Source organism: Musa acuminata, chromosome BXJ2-10 (genome assembly GCF_036884655.1).
Source record: "Musa acuminata AAA Group cultivar baxijiao chromosome BXJ2-10, Cavendish_Baxijiao_AAA, whole genome shotgun sequence".
Classification (NCBI taxonomy): domain Eukaryota; kingdom Viridiplantae; phylum Streptophyta; class Magnoliopsida; order Zingiberales; family Musaceae; genus Musa; species Musa acuminata.
Genome location: NC_088347.1, coordinates 3,201,556 through 3,218,377, shown reverse-complemented (window position 1 = coordinate 3,218,377; position 16,822 = coordinate 3,201,556). Strand labels below are relative to the sequence as shown.

At 43.0% G+C, this 16,822-nt stretch overlaps 1 protein-coding gene across 1 annotated transcript in view; it reads left to right on the top strand.

Moving 5' to 3' along the window:
- The window catches only part of LOC135625909 (DNA-directed RNA polymerases II, IV and V subunit 9A), a 29,853-nt gene extending 13,670 nt beyond the window's left edge, over nt 1–16,183 (top strand). The window contains exon 4 of the mRNA XM_065131038.1: nt 15,856–16,183. Within this exon, the coding sequence (XP_064987110.1) occupies nt 15,856–15,936 (81 nt within the window). The 3' untranslated portion in view covers nt 15,937–16,183. The remainder of the gene's footprint in view (nt 1–15,855) is intronic.
- The last annotated feature ends 639 nt before the right edge of the window (nt 16,184–16,822 follow it).

The window sequence follows — 16,822 nt, the reverse complement described above, 5'->3', positions numbered from 1 at the left end:
CACCGCTGGCAGCAATAACTATCGGAGGTACCATCTCCCAGAAATCCAAGGGCACTGCCTTCCAAGCGGTACCACCGCCGGCCATGTTTTCAGGGGCTGAATTGGGTGCTCAATTCGGCCTAATTCAGTCCTGTTAAGGGCCCAATTGGCCCCTAATTAAGTTAGTGGAATTACCTCCCAATCCTAACTTAATTTACGCTATAACTACGATAACTAAGACATGATTACAGTGCTGCTTGTTCCGGTGCGTCAATTGCTCTTCCAGCGAGCTTCCGGCGTTCTTCCGGCGAATATCCGACGAACTCTCGACAATGTTCCGGCAGACTCCCGACAAGCTCCTAGACTTTACGACGATCTTCTTGGTGAGTTCTGATGAGCTTCTTTGGCAAGCTCTTGAACTTCTTGGTTGGTTCCGACAGAACTTCCGACGAACGTTCGGACTTCCCTCGAACTCTCGAACTCCCAATGAGATCTCGATCTCGACTCCGACACAACACTTGCTTGATGTCTTACTGCTTTCGTAGTTAATCCTGCACATTTTTCTCAACATATAGATTAGATTAAACAAATTACAATTGACTTCATTATCAAAATCCGAGATTCAACAAGGACAGTAATAGTTGTTGCCCTTTCTCGCCTTTGCATCAACGATTGAATGGATACTAGTCTGTCCGGTTATCTCGATATCCCTCTCGGGTAAATGATGACTGAGATTATTTAGGGTCTGTGTTTAAGGGTGAATCGATCTCATTATCTTGATCTCATCATGATTCAATTCCTATTGCAGAGATCTATGGATATCACAATATATATATATATATATATATATATATATATATATGTAATAAATAATATAAAATGAGAAAATGGCATAATAATAATATATATATATATATATATATATATATGTAATAAATAATATAAAATGAGAAAATGGCATAATAATAATAAACAAAAAGAGTGCGTGTCATGTCACACGTGCCATGACTCACGTGATTGGCTTGCAGGGCACCTATGATTCGCAATCTCCCACTTGACTTAAAGCGAATCATTTATGTGTCTGATTCTCATCTGACCCCTGCGACGCTGAAAGATAATAAGAGACAACGGCTTTGTTGGATGAAACCTCCTCGAGCCATGATCTCTCTTATAAGCTGGAATCTCTTGAGAAAATACCATAATAATAATAAGCAAAACGAGTGCGTGTCATGTCACATGTGTCATCACTCATGTGATTGGCTTGTTGGGCACCTATGATTAGTAGATGGGAGGGACGCTTCTAATTTCATATCCTAGACTCTTTGCTCTTGCCTATAAATATAGAAGACTTCCTAGGGACTGCACACAACACACACATAATTGGATACGCGGATACATTACATTAATGAGAGATTACAGATCTTCTCTCGTCTCCCCTTAGTCATGTGAACCAATCATTGAGAGATCACAGATCTTCTATCATCTTTTCTTTATCCTTACATCCATCGCTCATAGTAGTCCTACGAAGGATAAGATGAGAGGAGAAGGCGAGTCTAATTCTTTTTGGAGATCAACATCACTATAGATTTAAAATCTAATGATGGTGCGCTCGCAGATCAAAAAATGGGTTTTTTGAGAACCATCAAAGGTGTGCATCGTAAATTTAGATATATTGTTATTTGATTTCAGAAATTTAGATATATTATTATTTGATTTCAGATTTTGATATTAAAGTTTTTCACATAATAATAGAATATCATGGTTTTTATGCTTACAATATCAAGTAGTGGATCATTGAGCTTCAAGAGTTTAACATTTGCTAGTAGCCCCTTGTTGCCATAAAAGCTCCAGAATTGACTTGAAGTCAAGAATCCAATTTGAATGCAATGGAAACTATTGACATGGTTGAGATGTTTGAATTTGTGCATTGTTGAATAAAAGTAGAGCTAGGCTTATTCTAATCAGCCCTAGTGGGCAACCTACGAATTTGCTCTCTACCTCGAGTTTAGAGCCATCAACAACAAAGTTGAGTAGAAATCACGGGCTAAATTTAGCCCATCAATTGTTTGGCATTAAGCTAATGGTCTATGATGACTATCAATTTGTCGTCAACCAAGTCCTTGAAGCTACGATGTAGCACATCAACTGTTATTAGGCTAATAGTCTACGATGACTATCAATTTGTCATCAACCGAGACACTATCAATTTATCATCAACCAAGTCCTTAGAAGAAGTTGAAGAAGGAACAATGTTTTAAGGCTTGAGGATGGTAGAACTTAGAAGAATTAGTTGCTAAGGTATATTACTTTGAAATTGTGCAGTATCACAGGCAGAAAATGTCTTGGTTGATGCATTGTCGAAGCTTGCCTTTGGCCGATACCCTAATATAGGAGGGCACATTATGGTCAGGATCCTTGCTGCCTGAAACACTAACCAACTATCCTAATATAGGGTTACACATTTGGGTTAAGACTCTTATCACTCGAAGCATTCACAAATCTTAAGTAGGCAATCAAGAAACGAGTTGAATGAAATCATCACTTAGAAGACCATGAGACTTTGCCATTCGAAAATGCCACAACATAGCTGCTCAAGAGAAGAGAGGCCAATTTTAGCCTTATTAAGTGATCTCTATAGGAGACCCTTCACGCAATCCTACCTGTAATATCTTAGATCAGTAGGCATTGTCCAAGTACTAGAAGACATAGGAAGGTCTATGCGGAGTCCACTTTGGTGGTATGGCATTATTGGCCAACAATAAAGAAGGATACTCTTGCCTATGTACAAAGTGTGACTAATGTTAGCACTACGCCAACATTCCACATCAACCTACAAAAAGGTTCTCTTCGATTAATTGCACCTAGGCATTTGCATAGTGGGGTTGAACATTTTTGGGTCATTCTTGTCCCCCTCAATGCATCACACATATTTGCTAGTTGAGTCATCCACTTCACCAAATGAGTCAAAGTCGGGCTACTTGCTAGCTTAACAAAAAGTGGTTGGTTGAGCAATTCATCTAGAAGAGCTTCGTAATTCAAATTAGTATGTTGAAGGTCCTTGTCTTTGACAGTGAAATCCAGTTCAACAATATAAATTCAAGGAATTCTATGACAAATATAGTATTACTTTATGATTTAGTTGTTGGGAAATCATAGGGGGCGACATCATATGCGCAGCGGAAGAACAAGAAAACAAAAATCCCCGATTCCCAAAAAGATGTTCATCGTCGTGCGAAGATTGGTGTGCAAAATCCGCAAAAACACAAAACTGCGTATAGAGATTGTGTTACCTAGGGAGATCGTATATCCCTGTTTCCTTGCAGATCCTTAGGAGAGGGTGAAGGAGGTCAAGCGTCCTCCTCTCTAGCGGTGATCCACACAGCAGGGTTGCGACGACGCTCCTCAAAACTCCAGGCCTACTCTGAGGTGGAGAGGGAGAGGAGAATAGGAAGGGCAAGCAAAGACTCTAGCCTATGAGGCTGTGAATCCCTCCTATTTATAGAGATCCCGTGTCAAAACCCTAATGGGTCCTTCCCTAGTGGGTATTGGATCTGCATCCAATAAGACAAGGGCTCCGTCGGATATCTCATATCCGAACCTCTACTCATCGCAATGCCTACCATATGTGTGTGACCCTCTAGGCCCAATATCGAGCTGGCCGTGAGTCATACCTGTCAGAACTCCTTCTGACTCAGTGAATTATTATCTTTGTAATAATTCACTCGACTCATCGACTACGGAAGTACTAGGCCACTACGCCGTAGTCCCCAGACGATACAGGGGAATCCAATCCATTGGACCTGTCTGTCCTCAGTTACCATGTACCTATAGTCCCTCATCCATCTAATATCCCAGAGACCGTATATCGAGCATGGTGCTGTCAGACCCATACGGTTTCTACTCGAGTCTCGCTCTAATCGGATTCTCCCGGAGAACTCTTTCTCTCTCAACCCGAATGACCCTGGCCAGGGATTTGTCTGAGCAAGAACACATGGGATATTCCTCTCATGATACCGAGAGTGGATGATCCTCTATCGACACTCAATAGCCCTCGTAAGGTCGACTACCACTCCCAATGACCAGCTGTACTAGATCTGGGAACAGACAAACCTATAAGTCTGGTATCAAAGAGTGGAGCACTCATACAGGACATCCTTGGTGTCTCAAGTCTAAGAACCAAATACACCACTAGGACTACGGAATCGTTGTCTGACAATAAGGCATCATCAACCATCCAGCATTCCGTAAGCGGATCAATCAGTGAACTCATTCTCCAATGAGCACCTGTACTGTATCCCTAGTGTCCCTACACGAGCAGCTATGAGACCAGCTGCATCCATCATATGGACGGGTATACAGCACACCAGTCTATCCGGTTATCACGATGTCCCTCTCGAGTAACCTATGACCGGGATTATTTAGGATATGTGTTTAAAGGTGAATCGATCTCATTATCGTGATCTCATCACGATCCGATTCCCATTGCACAAATCCAAGGACATCACAATATATATGCATTTATGCAATAGTTATAAAGTGATATACGCCAAAATATAATAAGCAAAAAGATTCTGTATCAAGTCACACGTGCCATCACTCACGTGATTGGCTTGCTGGGCACCTATGACTAGCAATCTCCCACTTGACCTAAAGCCAATCACCTATGTGTCTGATCCCCATCAGACCCCTGTGACGCTCAAAGACAAAATGAGACAACGGCTTTGTCAGTGGATCTGCAATGTTATCTTCGGATGGAACTCTTTCCACTGCTACATCTCCTCGGGTTACGATCTCTCTTATAAGCTGGAACCTCCTCAGAACACTTCTGATGAGACCCGGGTTCCCTTATTTGAGTAATCGCCCCATAGTTGTCGCAATATAAGGAAGTCGACTTCTCGCTATTCGGAATGACTCCCAAATCTGTGATGAACATCTTCACCCAGACTCCCTCTTTTGTTGCATCTGATGCAGCAATATACTCTGCCTCTGTGGTCGAGTCAGCAGTAGTATCTTGCTTGGAACTCTTCCAGCACACTGCTCCTCCATTCAAGGTGTACACATACCCTGAATTCGACTTGCTATCATCGACATCAGACTGAAAACATGAGTCAGTGAAGCCTTCAACCTTAAGGCTATTACCTCCATATACTAGTAAAAGATCCTTAGTCCTTCTCAAGTACTTAAGGATACACTTTACTGCTTTCCAGTGCTCCAAGCCTGGATCCGCCTGATACCTGCTCGTGACACTCAGAGCATGCGCTATATCAGGCCTAGTACATAGCATGACATACATGATAGACCCTATTGCTGAAGCATAAGGTATCATATTCATGTTTGCCCTTTGGAATTTTCCATACCAAACCTTTTGACAATGGTTTCTATGTACCTGGACTGGGACAAGCCAAGCATCCTCTTGGATCTATCTCTATAGATTCTAATCCCCAAGATATAGGATGCTTCCCCTAAGTCCTTTATGGAGAAGTGTCTAGATAACCAAGTCTTTACTGTGGATTGCATTCCTATGTCATTCCCAATGATGAGGATGTCATCCACATATAACACCAAAAAGCTAATAGCGCTCCCACTTACCTTTCTGTATACACAAGGCTCATCTTCGTTCTTAACGAAGTCATAAGATCTGATTGCCTCATCAAATCTTATGTTCCAACTTCGGGAAGCTTGCTTTAGTCCATAAATGGATCTAAGCAACCTACACACCTTATCTGGGCAGTTCTTGGACACGAATCCCTCAGGTTGCATCATATACACCTCCTCCTCCAGGTTCCCGTTGAGGAATGCGGTTTTCACATCCATCTGCCAGATCTCATAATCATAGTGTGCTGCAATAGCCAATAGAATTCTGATGGATTTTAGCATTGCTACGGGTGAGAAAGTTTCGTCGTAGTCAACACCTTGCCTTTGACGATACCCCTCAGCCACTAGCCTTGCTTTATAGGTCTCTACCTTTCCATCTACTCCGATCTTTTTCTTAAAGATCCACTTGCAACCGATGGGTACAATACCTTCGGGTGCATCAACTAGGTTCCAAACCTTATTGGAGTACATAGAATCCATCTCAGAATTCATGGCTTCTTTCCACTTCCCGGAGTCTATACTCATAATAGCCTCCTCGTAGGTCTGAGGATCAATATCCTCTACATCCTCTGCTCTAATATGTCCCACATATCTCTCAGGAGGATGGGATACTCTATCAGACCTGCGTAAAGTTGAAACTTGTGTATTAGATACCTGAACAGACTCGGGCTGTAGAGTGGTGCTTGAGCTTGGTTCCCTAACTTCGCTCAACTCTATCATTCTCCCACTGTCTCCGCCAAGAATGTGTTCCTTCTCAAGGAACACTGCTCTCTTAGCTACAAAGACCTTTTGGTCCTCGAGATGATAGAAATAATACCCACAAGTTTCCTTGGGGTATCCCACAAATTTGCATCGCTCTGTCCTTGATTCTAACTTATCGGGGTTGTGTCTTTTAACATAGGCAGAGCAGCCCCAAATCTTAACAACCTTAAGATCAGGCTTCTTCCCTTTCCATATCTCATATGGTGTAGACACTACCGACTTAGTTAGAACTCTGTTCAGAAGGTAAGCTGCGGTTTCTAGGTCATATCCCCAGAATGAGATGGGTAGGTCAGCGAAACTCATCATGGACCGTACCATATCTAATAATGTACGATTTCTCCTTTCAGAGACACCATTGAGCTGAGGTGTATAAGGAGGTGTCCATTGGGATAATATCCCATGGTCCTTGAGGAACTGAGTAAACTCTGTACTTAAGTACTCACCTCCTCGATCTGATCGAAGAGTTTTGATACTCTTTCCAGTCTGGTTCTCCACCTCATTCTTATACTCTCTGAATTTCTCAAAGGCCTCGGACTTGTACTTTATTAAGTACACATATCCATACCTTGAGAAATCATCAGTAAATGTAATGAAGTAGGAGTAACCTCCAATGGCATGAGTTGACATGGGTCCACATACATCACTATGTATGAGTTCAAACAACTCAGTGGCTCTCTCTCCAGTTCCACCAAATGGAGAGTTGGTCAATTTTCCACGAATGCAAGGCTCACAAGTTGCATAAGACACATAGTCGAATGGATCTAGATATCCATTATTTAGCAACTTTTGAATCCTTCTTTCATGGATGTGACCTAGCCTACAATGCCACAGGTATGCACTGTTCACCTCATCTCGTTTCCTTTTGGACACATTTACATTCATGATATGTGGAGTGGTGTCTAACATAAATAAACCATTATGCAATGTTCCTTTCGTGATGATCTTATCATCTAATAATATCGAACAACCATTGTTCTCAAAAACAAATTTATATCCATTAATTGTTAAACATGAAATGGAGATAATGTTTTTGATAATAGAAGGAACAAAATAACATGCATCTAATGCAATAAAAGCTCCATTAGGCAGATGTAGGGCGACCTCGCCAACAGCTAATACAGCAACTTTTGCTCCATTACCCATCTTGAGGTCCATCTCGCCTCTCTCTAGTCTCCTAGGCCTTGCCAGAACCTGCAACGAATTGCATATATGATAAGCACTACCGGTATCCAATACCCATGTGTTATCATAAGAGTCTGACAAATGGAGACTGATCATGAATGTACCTGAAGCTTCATCAAGCTTTTGTTTCGCCCTTTCTGCAAGGTACTCTTTGCAGTTTCTCTTCCAGTGCCCATCTTTACCACAGTGGAAGCACTGGCCTTTGTCCTTTGTTGGGTCTTTCTTAGCAACCTTTGCTTTACCTTGTTTGCCCTTGCCCTTTCCCTTCTTAAGGGACCTTTCTGCTTTCCTTTTCTTTCTGGTCTCACCAGTGTAGAGAACTGGCTTCTCTTTCTTAATAGTACTCTCTGCCTCCCTCAACATATTGAGGAGCTCTGGGAGAGTCACCTCAAGCTTGTTCATATTAAAATTCATTATGAACTGTGAAAAGGAATCTGGTAGGGACTGAAGCACAATGTCCACACACAAGTTATCCTCTAGGACCATTCCTAGACCTGTGAGTTTCTCTATCCACTCAATCATCTTTAGGACATGGTTCTGAACCGGTGTCCCCTTAGTCATCCTAGCGCGGAAAAGGCTCTTGGATATCTCATATCGTTGAGTCCTTCCCTGTTCCTCAAACAATTTACGGACATGTAGGAGAATGGATCTGGCATCCATCTTTTCATGTTGTCTCTGTAACTCTGGAGTCATAGAGCCCAACATATAGCACTGAGCAAGAGTGGAGTCATCAATGTACTTCACGTAGCGAGCGATCTCATCCTCGCTTGCCCCTTCTTCGGGCGTAGGCATCACTGTATCAAGGACGTACACGATTTTCTCCGCTGTGAGAACAATTCTCAAGTTACGGAGCCAATCCGTATAATTTGGACCAGTGAGGCGGTTGACATCAAGTATGCCACGTAAGGGATTTGAAAGCGACATTTTCTGAAAATAAAGATATAGCAAAAATGAATAACATACAGATTTTGCAAGAAATAAACTATCAAGATATGGACTTCTATCTTAATATGCTCCCACTATTTTACTAACGAGTCACGCGACACCCTCAGCACGTGAAACGGAAGTCTCCGGCAGACTTCTAGTGGGGATCAGGATCCAACAGCGTCTTAGTGTAACCTCGAGGGACTCGACCAATCACACTAAGCCTAAAAGGTAGACAACTCTTGCCGATCACAACTCCTTGTGATTCCCGTCCTGTTCGGCCTCCGAATCACCATGGCCTCGAGGGACTCGACCAACCATGATGCTCGGTTAAGTCAACACCTTCGTTACAAGATGAGTCTGATTTGATGATATACCCTCGAGGGACTCGACCAAGCATATCATGCCCTCAGGTCACCGGTGACATCTCTATGTCGTAAGCAAGATAGCGAATCGCGATATAGGTGAGTCTCGAGGGACTCGACCAACTCAACCTACACCGGGATTCGGTTCCTACTCATAACGATGGAAGGCCACGTGGGTCAATCTAATTGCCTCACGTTTACCGACTTAATATTATCGAGAGATGTTTCTATGATTAGGTCTCCTAATATGACATGTCACACATATGCATATTTAATATATATCTACATCGCATGCAAATATATATATATATCTAGTATGTGTATAAGCAATCACACCAGATGATCATGGACCACAACCTAATATGATTAGGCCCGAGCCAGTAGGCCTAATCACTCACATCAAGATCTATGTGTGCAACGGTGCATCTCCATGCCCTGTGATCGTCCATCTCGTCCTCGTCGGTTTCGTCGACATCTTGATGCATCTCCATGCAACACGATCGTCCGTCTCGTGGGTCCCGCTGTCGCATCCACGCTCCCGCTGCGCCTCCTCATGTGATTACAACTTAATCATAGGCACGCAGGCCCGACAATAAACGAGAAATATAACAGAGGTTCGCAGACCTCAATAATAATAATCACAAGTACACACATCACACGGTCCATGATCATCCGTCCACACATCATACATCACATGTATAAATAATCATCATCATGTAGGACTACTAGATAATAAAAAAAATAATAATCAACTAAACCTTTTAATTAATTAATATTTTTCTGAAATCAGGGACATGTAGGGAATTTCTCAATTCCTAAGGGTATTTTCGTAATTTGGACAAAAGACAGAAACTGGAATTTCTCAAATTCCGAGGGGCAAAACTGTCTTTTTCCCAGAAAACCCTAATGCCCTTTCCCCTTTTCGCTGCTGCCGCCGCCGCCACCCTGCCGGCGGCGGCCTGTGCGGCGAGGGGCGGGGCGCTGCCCTCGCCTGCGGGCGGCACGCCCGCTGGCCCCCGCGGGCGTCGCCGCCTCCGCGGGCAGTTCTGCCGGCGAGGCAGCGCCCGCAGGCGGTGCTGCCTCGCTGGCGGCCGCCCCTGCGGGGTTTTTGCCCGTGGGAGCAGCGGCCACAGGCGCCGTTGCCCTGCGGTGCCTCAGCCCGCGCTGCTGCCCCGCGGCGCCTCTACCCGCGGGCTCAGCGGCCGCAGGCGCCTCTACCCGCGGGCTGCCAGCCCCGCCGGCAGCAAGCCTGCTGCAAGCAGGCCGCCGGCCGGCTGCTGCAGACACAGCGCTTGCGCATGCGCCGGCGCTGTGCTGCCTGGCTACGACTGCGGCTGCCGCTGCAGGTGGCTGCAGGCATGCAGATCGAGGGCAGCAACTGTTGCTGCCCTTCCTCGCTTTTGCGTCAACGATTTTGACGTCAATATTCTTCCTAAACACAACACACGCAGTTCAAAACCAATCATTCGCACGAACAACCTGGCTCTGATACCACTGTTGGGAAATCATAGGGGGCGACATCATATGCGCAGCGGAAGAACAAGAAAACAAAAATCCCCGATTCCCAAAAAGATGTTCATCGTCGTGCGAAGATTGGTGCGCAAAATCCGCAAAAACACAAAACTGCGTATAGAGATTGTGTTACCTAGGGAGATCGTATATCCCTGTTTCCTTGCAGATCCTTAGGAGAGGGTGAAGGAGGTCAAGCGTCCTCCTCTCTAGCGGTGATCCACACAGCAGGGTTGCGACGACGCTCCTCAAAACTCCAGGTCTACTCTGAGGTGGAGAGGGAGAGGAGAATAGGAAGGGCAAGCAAAGACTCTAGCCTATGAGGCTGTGAATCCCTCCTATTTATAGAGATCCCGTGTCAAAACCCTAATGGGTCCTTCCCTAGTGGGTATTGGATCTGCATCCAATAAGACAAGGGCTCCGTCGGATATCTCATATCCGAACCTCTACTCATCGCAATGCCTACCATATGTGTGTGACCCTCTAGGCCCAATATCGAGCTGGCCGTGAGTCATACCTGTCAGAACTCCTTCTGACTCAGTGAATTATTATCTTTGTAATAATTCACTCGACTCATCGACTACGGAAGTACTAGGCCACTACGCCGTAGTCCCCAGACGATACAGGGGAATCCAATCCATTGGACCTGTCTGTCCTCAGTTACCATGTACCTATAGTCCCTCATCCATCTAATATCCCAGAGACCGTATATCGAGCATGGTGCTGTCAGACCCATACGGTTTCTACTCGAGTCTCGCTCTAATCGGATTCTCCCGGAGAACTCTTTCTCTCTCAACCCGAATGACCCTGGCCAGGGATTTGTCTGAGCAAGAACACATGGGATATTCCTCTCATGATACCGAGAGTGGATGATCCTCTATCGACACTCAATAGCCCTCGTAAGGTCGACTACCACTCCCAATGACCAGCTGTACTAGATCTGGGAACAGACAAACCTATAAGTCTGGTATCAAAGAGTGGAGCACTCATACAGGACATCCTTGGTGTCTCAAGTCTAAGAACCAAATACACCACTAGGACTACGGAATCGTTGTCTGACAATAAGGCATCATCAACCATCCAGCATTCCGTAAGCGGATCAATCAGTGAACTCATTCTCCAATGAGCACCTGTACTGTATCCCTAGTGTCCCTACACGAGCAGCTATGAGACCAGCTGCATCCATCATATGGACGGGTATACAGCACACCAGTCTATCCGGTTATCACGATGTCCCTCTCGAGTAACCTATGACCGGGATTATTTAGGATATGTGTTTAAAGGTGAATCGATCTCATTATCGTGATCTCATCACGATCCGAGTCCCATTGCACAAATCCAAGGACATCACAATATATATGCATTTATGCAATAGTTATAAAGTGATATACGCCAAAATATAATAAGCAAAAAGATTCTGTATCAAGTCACACGTGCCATCACTCACGTGATTGGCTTGCTGGGCACCTATGACTAGCATTAGTTTGGTAGCAAACTTGTAATCCTATGACAAATATAATATTATCTTATGATTTAGTTTGGTAGACACTTGTAGTCTAATAAGCTAGCCGAGGATATAGACTATTTGATCCTTAATGGCTTGGAAAAGCAAGTGACAAGTGCACAATGAATATAGGTGGAATAACTCCCATGCATTATGTCCACCTATTGTAACGCTCCGACAATATCTATGGGAGGAATTCCCATCTGCCTCACTTATGGGACAGGGGTGGTCCTACCAACGAGGAAAATGGTTAAATCACAATATATTCGGGAAATGGAGATTGCATTAATAGAAAATGAAAGTACACCTGAAATGAGGTCAACCAAATTACATTAGCAAGAAATTTGGTCAAACCGACCTCTGTATAAAAACAAATAGTGGAAAATTACAAGTCTAAATCACTAAATGGCTCTCTAGCTCGGTGTTCCTCCACCCAACCCACGGCTTCACTCTCCTTAGCCTGACGCATTGGACGATCGCCATCCATGAGCATAACTTCTTCATCTGCTGATGCTTAGAGCTTGTTGGGGCAAATTAGGATTATGTTCAAGGCATTTTAAATCATTATTATATTGCCCTCCTTCTAGCTGATAAACATGTTCATCAACCTCATGATCAGTCTATGTGCTAGCGGCCAACTTTGAGCATTTGCACATCACTTTTGCCTAAACATGGCAGAGGGCATTCCTATATAGAGATGTCAACCGGGTAAATTGAAGAAACCTATGAACACTTCTAGTCTTCCATAGCTATGTATGTTCGCTCTATCAACTCATCTACCATGCTCTATAGTTTAGCAAATGTTCATGCAGAATTCTACACCTGTTAGTGGAGACCAACATTGTCATTTTGCACTTGGACCTGCTGTTGGACATCATATAGCTCCTTTGGTTTTCATAATTAGTTCTCACCTTGACCATTTGCTTCTTCCTTCTATTGATTACAAATTAGTGCTTCTCCCACTCTTCTTTTAGTCTAGTCAGGTTGTCCTTGTTCACCATAGTATTTTGTTTGGTTAGTCTATTATATTATTCAAAGAGTCAATTAATCTCCTCCATCAGCTCTATAACCGTGAACTTGCATCTTGATCTCAAGCAATAAACGTGACATTTAGGTGGAAGCTCTACTTGACAATATTAATATTGAATAAGAAAGAAGAAAAAAACGTAGAAAGAGGGGATCGTTGGTGAGCCTTAGAAATATGGCATCTTGGACAAAGGTTGTATCTTCCTTCATGGTCTTCCATGCTTGGTCATGCCAATCATTCTCTAGCGAGAGTTGATTTCCTCACTCGTCAGGTTGGTCAGTCGCTCAACCACAATTACTTGGTTGAAGAAAGAGGGGATGAATCAAGCTCCTTGCTCCTCTTGCCAACTCCTTTTCAAGGGACCCTCCCCTTCTCTTGGTTGAGTCAAGTTGGTGAACAGGATGACTACCTCCAACTTCCCTCCTTTCAAAGGTCTCTTCCCAAGCTCTCTTGTTGACAAATGTAGGCCACAACCATTGTACCGCCATTGGTTGAGGATGCCTCAATAGGACAAGGTGCAATAACAACTGGTTGGAGGGTCACCTAGGCTAACCTCTCATGGTCTCTTGGTCCCTGGGTATAACACCCCGGTTAGTCCCACATCGAATGTGAGCAAGGCTAAGATAGATTTATAATGGTCTGATGGGTATTATATTATCAATTTTAGTTTAAGATCTGACATTCCAACTCTTGTAAAGGTAGAGGGGAATTAGCTCTCACAAGGTTAAAGAATTGGGATCAGATGTCGGAAACCCCTTGGAAGAAGAGGGCAAATGAGGTGGAAGGGCTAGGGGAGAAGACCTACTAGTTTTTAGAAAATGATATCACATCAAAACTAGGCTCACTTACCAAATGTTGAGGATTCAAAGCCTTATTCAATATGTTTTGTACTCATCAAAGGTCAAGGGTTTGAAACCTCATCCGATATATATTTTTAAAGGTGCTAGCTAGTTTAGCCTGTAAAAGGCTCAATAGATCACTGCAAGGTCTTAGGATCAAATCCTGCCTTCACAACTTATCCTGTGCCCCCCAAAAAAGAAACCCTAAATAAGCACTCTTCAAGTGCTATTGGTGTAACATCAGCTGAAATAGTCAAGGACAAGGTTGTTGAAGACAAGGCAGGAAGACAGTTTAGAGAGCTTAAAGGTTGCATGAACAAAGAAAACACCCTAATTCTAATTTATGAGGTTGAAGTGATGGTTCATTTCCTATTGCCAAGCGGTCAAAGAAACTCGGGGACATGTGACATTTCCCAGAAGGTGGAACAAGATTTGAATCGACAAAAAATATTTGTTTGCACAGAAAAGATAGGATCTTCTCAAAAGAAAATAGCAGAACCACCTATCTCGGCAAAGCTTAAGCTTCGCCATCAAGTAAATTTGAGATTGATCATGACAGACTCAAGTAAATGTTTCCATGATCCATGTTGGTAGCCTAGATTATCCTATTCTACAACAATTGCAGATTTAAGTGTCAAGGTTGGCGATCTACACTCCACTGGAAAAAGCAATGCATTCTGATACCTAAACTGGTCTCAGAATGGGATGGGGGCAACTGATGTGTGGAAATTTTTTATGTCAATGGAACACTATCATATGTGCAACAACATGCTCCTCACGATCCATAAAACAACTAGATATTTCATTCAGTCTGAAGTATTGGATGCAAGGTGGCAACTTATAACAACCTCAGTCAGGACAACTAAGGTTGAGACTACCCGGATCAGCACAGCACAATTAGGAATTAGCTAAAATTGAAACTATTTAGGTTGGCATGACTCGGGTGATTCGGCTTGGCCCACGTGACTCTTAGTAGGTTGGAGGCTTGGCCCATGTGATACTTAGTAGGTTGGAGACATGGACCTCGGTTCGGACTGGGGGTAGGTTGGGAAGGGCTATGGTGTCTCCATAAAGCTCAGCCCATCCCAGCTTGACCATCACTCTTGCAATTCGGCCTCCATCTTGCACTGGAGCATCAATAAGAATATTCTCAATGACCATATGGATTTGGAGGATCTTCTTCAATGATGCACCATTATTCTCTTAGCACCATAAAAGACATCTATGGGTATGGTAAGAAAGGGAGGAGAATCCCAAAAAGGGAGAAAAACAAATAGAAAAGCCATGTCTAACTCTCACTTTCTCAGAAAGAGTGCTCACAAATCCATCACTCTCTTGGGGCAGTTCTTGATCTGAGCATTAAAGGAGGTTTTCCGAAAAAATTCCCAATGGCCTCTATTTTGCAGATCTCTTTGACATCAAGGGGCATTCATGCTCCTCATGGTAGAGTAATCCTCCATGCACTTCTGATGAAGTTGAATTAGTTCTCCAAGCCTATGCTTCTGAAGCATGAGGAAAAGGGATCATGTCAACTCCATTCTCTCATTGGGTGGACAGCCACCAGTTTGACCTCATTAGGTTTTCTAGTCACAATTTCCAAAATAGCCAATATGAATAATGGGATAAAATGTTAAGATCAGAAGTGTGCTCTTTATTTAACTATCTATTAATATTATTAGAGAACTCCGAAGTTGTTTTGGAACTCTTCTTAAGCTAGAGTTTATTTCTTCCAAGGAGAATCTTTTGCCAGATGGAGAAGGGTTCCCTAAATTCTTGCTCATCTTTCCAGCTAATGAAATTTAGTTGTGTACTTGCCTTCAACGGTCACCAGTGTTGAGCTAACCATGCTTCGCAATTCCTGCTGGCTGTTCGTTTTTGTTGAAGTGTGCCTATGTGTCCACAAATTGGCTAGGTGTTCCTATTTGGTTACCTATCTTGGATGCATCATTCCCTTGTGGAAGATCACTAAAAGTCACTAAATTACACCAAAATTCAGAAACTGCCAACATGTACTATACCTCAAAACTTTGAGTTCCAACAAGTGCCCAAAGCAGTAGTTGTAGGCTTCTCGCTCGAACATGGTAATCTCTGAAGTAGGACACTGTACTTGCCTCTCACATCTAGTTTAGGTTGTGATACATTGATGGTTCCCCATATGATTGATTGCAGGCTACCAGCAGGGGAGAGGAAGGTATGACCCTATTCTTCGTTTGCTGCAATCCAAGCTGTGGCTACAGATGGAGAGACTGAAGCGATACATGTCTTCTTTTTCGTGTGTCAGTTTTATCAGATTGAGTTGACACTTTGTTCGTTGTTTTATCAATAAGAGTGGACCGATTTTAACTTATTGGTTGCAAATCAGTGGACTCTTTTACATTAGCTACAAATGGTCAACAGTCAAGACAATGTTTTGCTAGGATGCTGCATGCTACATACAAATATGGCCATCTGTCAAAATGTTATATTAATTTCATCACTCCATTTAATCGGATTTCTATGTGATTCATTGGTAAAATCTTGCAAGATCAGTGGGCTTAATTGATTGTTAATACCAGAAAAGATTAGTATTGTGTACTTTACATTAGAGCTTGGGCTTGTTGGGGATGGAGGAGCAAGGAAACGATAAAACAGAATACTACGATGCAAGTAAAAGAATCCTTTCGATTCAAGAAAACTGATGTAGTATTTAAAACAAGAGGATTCATAAGAATACTTACAAGATATTCTCAAGTGCACACACTCTCTACATCTCTTGTTTCATGAACTATGATCCTATTTATAGGACATAGTGGTAACCATCCTATAACTACTAAATCATGATTGAGGTAGTTATTGAAACCATCCTATAACTACTAGATCATGATTGAGGTAGTTATTGAGATCACCCTGTAACTACTAGATCATGATAACTACCTAGATAACTATGAATCAAATCTCAACACTTCCCCTTGATTCATAGTTGCATACACCTCCCCTTGATTCATAGTTGCATACACCGATTTGCGACATGAAATAAATATGCTTTTGAATTGGAACCGACTTGGTGAGGATATCTGCAACGTACTCATATGTTCCATAATACTTCATTGCTATGGCTCCACTTGTTACAAGATCTCGGATGAAATAATACCGTATC